At 49.5% G+C, this 6,856-nt stretch overlaps 1 protein-coding gene across 1 annotated transcript; it reads left to right on the plus strand.

The window, feature by feature from the left end:
• Nucleotides 1-2,148: 2,148 nt before the first annotated feature.
• Nucleotides 2,149-6,358, plus strand: LOC107288028 (forkhead box protein O3-like). Its single transcript, XM_015816605.1, has 2 exons — nucleotides 2,149-2,253; nucleotides 4,925-6,358. Exons 1-2 carry the CDS (start codon nucleotides 2,149-2,151, stop codon nucleotides 6,356-6,358), a joined length of 1,539 nt encoding a protein of 512 aa, XP_015672091.1.
• The last annotated feature ends 498 nt before the right edge of the window (nucleotides 6,359-6,856 follow it).

A 6,856-nucleotide genomic window follows, 5' to 3' on the forward strand; every position in this document is an offset into this window, starting at 1 on the left:
AAGGAGATGGAGAAGGAAGGAGATTGAGGGGGAAAGAAAGAAAGGAAGGAAGGAAGGAAGGAAGGAAGGAAGGAAGGAAGGAAGGAAGGAAGGAGAGATTGAAAGGGAAGGGAAGGAGATGGATGGATGGATGGATGGATGGATGGATGGAAGGAAGGAAGGAAGGAAGGAAGGAAGGAAGGATTGATCTTTGGAGAGTCATATTTTTCCAGATGGTGATGAACTGCAACTCCCAGCATTCCCCACTCTTCCACAGTGATTTTTAGGGCTGCTGGGAATGGTAGTCCAGTATGCCCTCCGATGGCAAGGGAGGCGGGCCGGGAGGTGCGGGGGAGGCTCCGGCGCCGCAGCTCAGCTCAGCCAGCAGCAGCAGCAGCAGCGCATTGCCCGAGCAGGGCGGGAAGAGAGGGGGTGGTGGTAGCAAGTCATGAAAGCAGCGTCCACACCTTCAGGGTGCAAATGCCTTGGACAGTTTGGCTCCCCCACCCCTTTCTGCCACAAGCTCGTGCAAACAAGCCCCGAGGAGTTCTGAACGAGTGATCGTTTAAAAAAAAAAAAAAGCTTTCAGCAACGAGGCAGAAAGGGGAACTCACTCACGGCTCTTTTTCCCCCCTTTCTCGGCGACTGGGAAGATGCCACTGCACAAAGAGAGGCGGAGAGAGGGGCGAGGGAGAACAACTTTCACCCTTATAAGACCCGGTTCCCTTCTGGTCAACCCCCAAATTATCTTTCCTCTCTTTCTCTTTCCTCTCTCTTCTCTTTCCTCTCTCTCTCCCTCTTTCCTCTCTCTTTCCCTCTTTCCTCTTTTTCTCTTTCCTCTCCCATTTCTCTCTTTCCTCTCTCTCTTTCTCTTTCCTCTTTTTCTCCCCCTCTCTCTATTTCTCTCTCCCTCTCAAAGATCCTTAAAATCCTTAAAAGTTATGCTTGGGCGGAAGACTTTTTCTTTTACAGATGGGGCGGATGGGCCATGCCCGCCGAGCCGTCACCTCCCCACTGCCCTCCACGCCAGCCGGCTCTGTCGCCGGACCTCCCAGCTGACGGGCGCAGGTCCAGGGGTTGCCAGCTGACGCTTTGGCCGGTGCGGAGGGCGAAGGGGAGGCTGCCGCAGCGCCGAACTCCTGCGCCTGTCAGCTGGGAGGTCTGGCGACGGAGCCGGCTGGCGTGAAGGGCGGGCTCCTGCCTGCCCACGAATGTTGGGCCCACCCGCCCCATCTGTAAAAGAAAAAGTCTTCCGCCCAAGCATAACTTTTAAGGATCTTTGAGAGGGAGAGAGAACGCCAGCAGTTCTGTGCCACGGAGGCTTGAGACACGGAGGCATGGGACGCGGAGCGGCACAGCGCTGTGGGAGGCGGCAGGACAGGGGGGAGGGGTTACCTGCATCCTGCCAGCCGAATTCTGGAAGCCTACCTGAATGAAGAATTTTAGGGGGTGTTGAAAGCGAGACAGACTGAGGGCTGTATTAAGGCCATAGATGGCTGCGTAAGCCGTAAGGAGAGTGGAAGGGAGGCGAATTTGGGGTGGAGCAGAAAACACGGGGGGAAGGCTGGGCCCCACGTGCGCCAGCTACCCTCCCAGCGCCCGCTGCTGCCCCGCTAGCCTTACCTTGGCCACCGCCCGTTCGGTGCGGCGGCAGGCAGGCCCAGGCGCTGGCCCTCTTTTACTTACATTTAGTAGTTGCTCAGCAGGGAGGGTTGGAAACTTCCAGAAAGCTCGCCTTAGCTGCAGACAACCTGCAGCAACGTTTNCCCTCTCCTTCTCCTCCTCCTCCTCCTCCTCCTCCTCCTCCTCCTCCTCCTCCTCCTCCTCCTCCTCCTTCTTCTTCTTTTTGGTCAAGGGTTTCCAAGTTGGCATGCCTCATCTCCCGCACTGTGGGATGGAAAGAGTTAACAGCGAGGCCCTACCTGCTATTGCATTTTAAAGATGCCAAGATGAAAGCCCATAATTTATTCTCCCCACACACGAAGGAGCAATTAGTTCTAAACACGGCTTAATCAGTCAGCGAGAGATTGATTTCTGTAGACTTGGATTTGGTGGCTGCTGGCAGAGTGCCAGCCTGCAAGCAGTCTCCAAATAAATGAAGTGCAGGGAAGCAAGCCATTCCATAATATGATCTATGGGCCTCTATAACTTTCTTGCCTGCTCATTAGTATGCCTCTGGACAAAGGCATGGATCCAAACTCTGCAGACGCCCTGGCAGCCTCTCACCGGGTGATTTTCAACCCCCGTGCCTCCTTCCAGCCCATCCCCCTGTCAGTATGTGCATTTCCTTGCTTAGTACATTCAGCCTGGCAGCCAGCTTTGCCCAGTTCCAGACACCAACCAGAACAAAAGGAACACTCAACACTCTGCACACAAAGAACGGGTGATAGGTGTCAGCTTTGGGGTTCCACAAAGCTCTGCATCAAGCTCAGTGGAGAGAGAGAGGGGGGGAGGGGTTGGGAAAGAAAAAAAGCATCGAAAAATGTTTGCAAAAACCTTGACTTCTATGTACCCGTGGTCCTCAACCTACGACCACAATTGAGCCCAAAATTTCTGTTGCTAAGTGAGACATTTGTTAAGTGAGTTTTGCCCCATTTTATGAGCTTTCTTGCCACAATTGTTAAGTGAATCATTGCAGTGGTTAAATTAGTAACAAAGTTGTTAAGTGAATCTTGCTTTTGCTGGTCAGAAGATTACAAAAAGTGATCACATAATCTGGGGACACTGCAACCGTCATAAATATGAATCAGTTGCCAAGCATCTGAGTTTTGATCACATGACTATGGGGATGCTGCAGTGTGAAAAATGGTCATAAGTCACTTTTTTCAGTGCCATTGTTACTTTGAATGTTTTTTCAGTGCCATTGTTACTTTGAACAGTTCATTAAATGAATTGTTATAAGTCAAGGACTACCTGTATAGCCCATATGCTCAGTTTACCATGTTACATCAGTACTTCTCGACCTTAGCCACTTTAAGAGGTGTGGACTTCAACAAGGCTGGCTGGAGAATTCTGAGTGTTGTGCTAGACAGTCTAACTTTTCACCTTTTAAAAGCATTGAAGTCCAGAAGGATATGAAAGTGGAAAGAGGGATACTTGCTTTAATCTCAGAAGGCAGGACATGACCGATCAGGATCTGGGGCCACAAGAGTTTGTTGCAAAATGGTAGCAGATAGATCTTTGTGGAAGTCCAGAATTTTGTAACTCGGATTTGATAGTCCCTTAGCACTTAATGACTGCACTAGTTTGATCCCCTTATTTCTCACTAAATATTTCCCTAACGAGATGGAAAAAACTGTGGGATGAAGTGAAGTGAAGGATTCATCATAAAGACTCTTGAGAAATTTATATTCAATTTTCTTTTTTTATAATTCATGTTGCTAGACCAACTATCTCCCTCAAGGAGAGGTTTGGGTCAGTGACTTTATTTATATTCTGCCCTTTCTAAAAAAAAGCTCAGCATGCCAAATTGATGGCTATTTTATTTTATTTTATTCTATACACCAAACAACCTTAGCATGGCAACTTAGGTTGAGAAACAGAGCTGGCTCTCTCTATATTTTTAACCCTGGGGAAAGATCTGAAAACAGTTATCCTTCCATAGCCAGCTTATTAACTTCCCAAATGCTCAGAATCAGCTGACACTGAATCTTCTTTTTTCAAGCAAGTAGAGTTGCCTAAAGAAGGTTGGTACATGTCTGGCATAGCCAATGTTTCAAGTCACTTGTTGTTTGTCTTCCTTGCTAACTGATGTTTGTTTTATTTATTTACTTCTGTCTTGCCTTTATTATTTTTATAAATAACTCAAGGGGGCAAACATACGTAATACTCCTTCTTACTTTTCCCACAATAGCAACCCTGGGAGTGAGTTGGGGTGAGAAAAGAATGATTGACTTAAACTCACCCAGTTGGCTTTCAAGCCTAAGGTAGGACTAGAACTCACAGTCTCCTGGTGATTGGCACAAAGTCACCCAGCTGACTTTCATGCCTAGGACGGGACTAGAACTAGTGATGGGATTCAAATATGTGAACAATCAGTTCTCTGTGTGGATGCCACTTCCAGAAGTCCATTCTGGGCCCGGGTAACAAAAAATTAGCTACAGGTTCTGCCGAAGTGGTGCGAACTGGCTGAATTCTATCACTGACTAGAACTTATAGTCATCTGGTGACTGGCCCAAAGTCACTCAGCCAACTCTTATGCCTAAGGGAGGACTAGAACTCACAGTCTCCTAGCGATTGGCCCAAAATCTTCCAGCCACCTTTCATGCCTAAGATAGGACTACAGCTCACAGTCTCTTGGTTTCTAGCCTGGTGTCTTAAGCACTGGACTAAAAAGGCTCTCTCATATGTATTGCATCTTCATTTCAATTGGCTAAGGACCAGAATTTCATGTGCCTCCCAAGAACCTTGGGCAACATTCATGGAGACCTTCCAAAGGTTATCACTCAGCTCTACTTTTCGATGCAACAGAAATGAAAAATTATTGCATACATCTGACGTAATAATGTTGCAGGAAAAGATCATGTTCACAATCATATTCACTGTTTCCAAGAACATGACAGGGACATCTCCATGAAGTCCTTAGGAGTTGAGCTTGACTTCAAGAAGACTTCAGGATAATCATGTTAACTGAATATTTAATTTAGTTAATTAGGTGCTAATTAAGTTTATATCTGATTTATTTATTTTTTATCCTGGCCCTTCTTTGTCTTGGCACTCCCCATTTTGAGGAGTGTGCTGTTTAAATCCCAAATGTGTCTCTTGATCTGAGAAAAGTGGGGCATTCTGTTAACCCCAAGCGGAGCTGAAAAAGCTTGGTGAATGTCAGCGGTAAAGCCAGGTGATGGGTGGCTTTGGGGGATGGTAGAAAGCAGAAAAGAATGCCAAGTGAGAGACATGAGGGCTGATACAATTTTTTCTTCTTTTGGTCTTGTTTTGCTTGCAGAATTCAATCCGGCACAACCTGTCCCTGCACACCCGCTTCATCCGTGTGCAAAATGAAGGCACTGGCAAAAGTTCTTGGTGGATGCTGAACCCCGAAGGTGGCAAAACTGGGAAGACGCCCCGTCGACGAGCCGTCTCCATGGACAACAACAGCAAGTTCCTGCGGATCAAGGGCAAAGCCAGTCGGAAAAAGCAGATCCAGACTGCTCAGGAACGAGGAGAAGAAAGCCCAGCTAGCCAGCAGGCCAAATGGTCAGAGAGTCCCACCTCCCATGCCAGTGAGGAATACGATGCTTGGGCTGACTTCCGGACACGGGCCAACTCCTCGGCCAGCACACTGAATAGCCGCCTCTCGCCCATCATGGCCAACCATGAGCCAGATGACCTGGAGGAGGATGATGGGACCCCATCCTCCCCACTGATGTACCCCAGCCCTTCTAGCACCCTGTCCCCCTCCCTGAATGCCCGCTGTTCAGTGGAGATGCCCAGGCTGACTGATCTCACCGGCACCATCAACCTGAATGAGAGCCTGGGAGAGAGTCTTCTAGATGACCTGCAGGACAACTACAGCATGAGCCCAGCCCAGCCGCTTTCTGCTGGAGGACTCCGGCCCAGGACCTCCAACTTTGGCTTCAGCTCCAAGTGCTCCTCAGTGGGTACAGGAGGTGGGGGAGGGGGAGGAGGTGGTAATACCTACTCTGGGACTATTTATAGCCAACCCGCCATGAGCATCATGCGCCGTTTGCCCATGCAGACCATCCAAGAGAACAAGCAGGCCACTTTTGTTCCCATGAATGCCTACCGCAACGCCTCATTGCAGGACCTGCTCTCCTCCATTTCCTACGCGCACAAGGAGGGCGAGCCACACCTGCCACCAGCCAACAGCATGGGCCTGCCTCGCGGCCACAGACAAAATGCCCTGGTGTGTAGCGGTGGGGGTGGGGGCGGAGAGATAGGCTTGGTCCCCTACCCTCCCCACTCGTCTTCTCTCATGAAGAGCAACACGTTATACCACCCATCACCAGCTGGCCACCACCCTCCTCTTAACAACAGTGCCTTACCCTCTCCGATCAGCCTTATGAGCCTGCCCAGTGACGCTTGCAGCATGGTGAACATGTCTCACCACGGGCATCTTCATTCCTACGTCAACAACCAGGGGGCGCACATGAGCTTGCTAGATTCCTTGCAGGGACCTTACCCAGAAGCCATGCACACCCCTGTGTTGAGTCAGGACAGATTCCCAGCAGATCTAGACTTGGACATGTTCAACGGGAGCTTGGAATGTGATGTGGAGTCCATCATTCTCAATGACTTCATGGACAGTGACGAGATGGACTTCAACTTTGACTCGGCTCTTCCGCCACAAAACGGTCTGAATGTGGCCCCTTTGCCCAGTGCCCCACAGCCCAACAATCAAAGCTGGGTACCTGGATGAGGCCCGTCCAGGTTGCTCAGGCCCAACAGTGAGTGGGGCAAAGAAGGTCTTGGGGAAACAGAACTCTTTCCTCCTCCACCCATTCAGCCCCGCTCTTCTTCTTTTTCTTTGCCTTCATTTCTTCAGCCAGGCTAGAGCCATCTGTTGAAACTTGACAACGACACTACACTACACACGCACGCACACACACACACACACACACACAAACACACACAATGTAGGGTAAAAATGTTTTGACAGGTACCGGCGGCTTCCCGCCTTGTGCCAGGTGTATTGTGCAGTAAGTCGGATCTGTCTTTGATGTGTGCAATAGGCACAACTTAGCCATGGCATTGCAAAGTCGCTCCCCTCCCCCCCATCCTCCCTCTCTCCCTCACTGGGCATTTGCACTATTGTACAGAAAGAGGGAACAGATGATCTATGATCTGAAGGACAGTCTGGAGCTATTGCCAAGCATCCAATAGCTAACTTAGATGGCTTCCATGAAAAGACTTTAGA

Source organism: Protobothrops mucrosquamatus, unplaced genomic scaffold (assembly GCF_001527695.2).
Source record: "Protobothrops mucrosquamatus isolate PMUCROS unplaced genomic scaffold, P.Mucros_1.0 scaffold468, whole genome shotgun sequence".
Classification (NCBI taxonomy): domain Eukaryota; kingdom Metazoa; phylum Chordata; class Lepidosauria; order Squamata; family Viperidae; genus Protobothrops; species Protobothrops mucrosquamatus.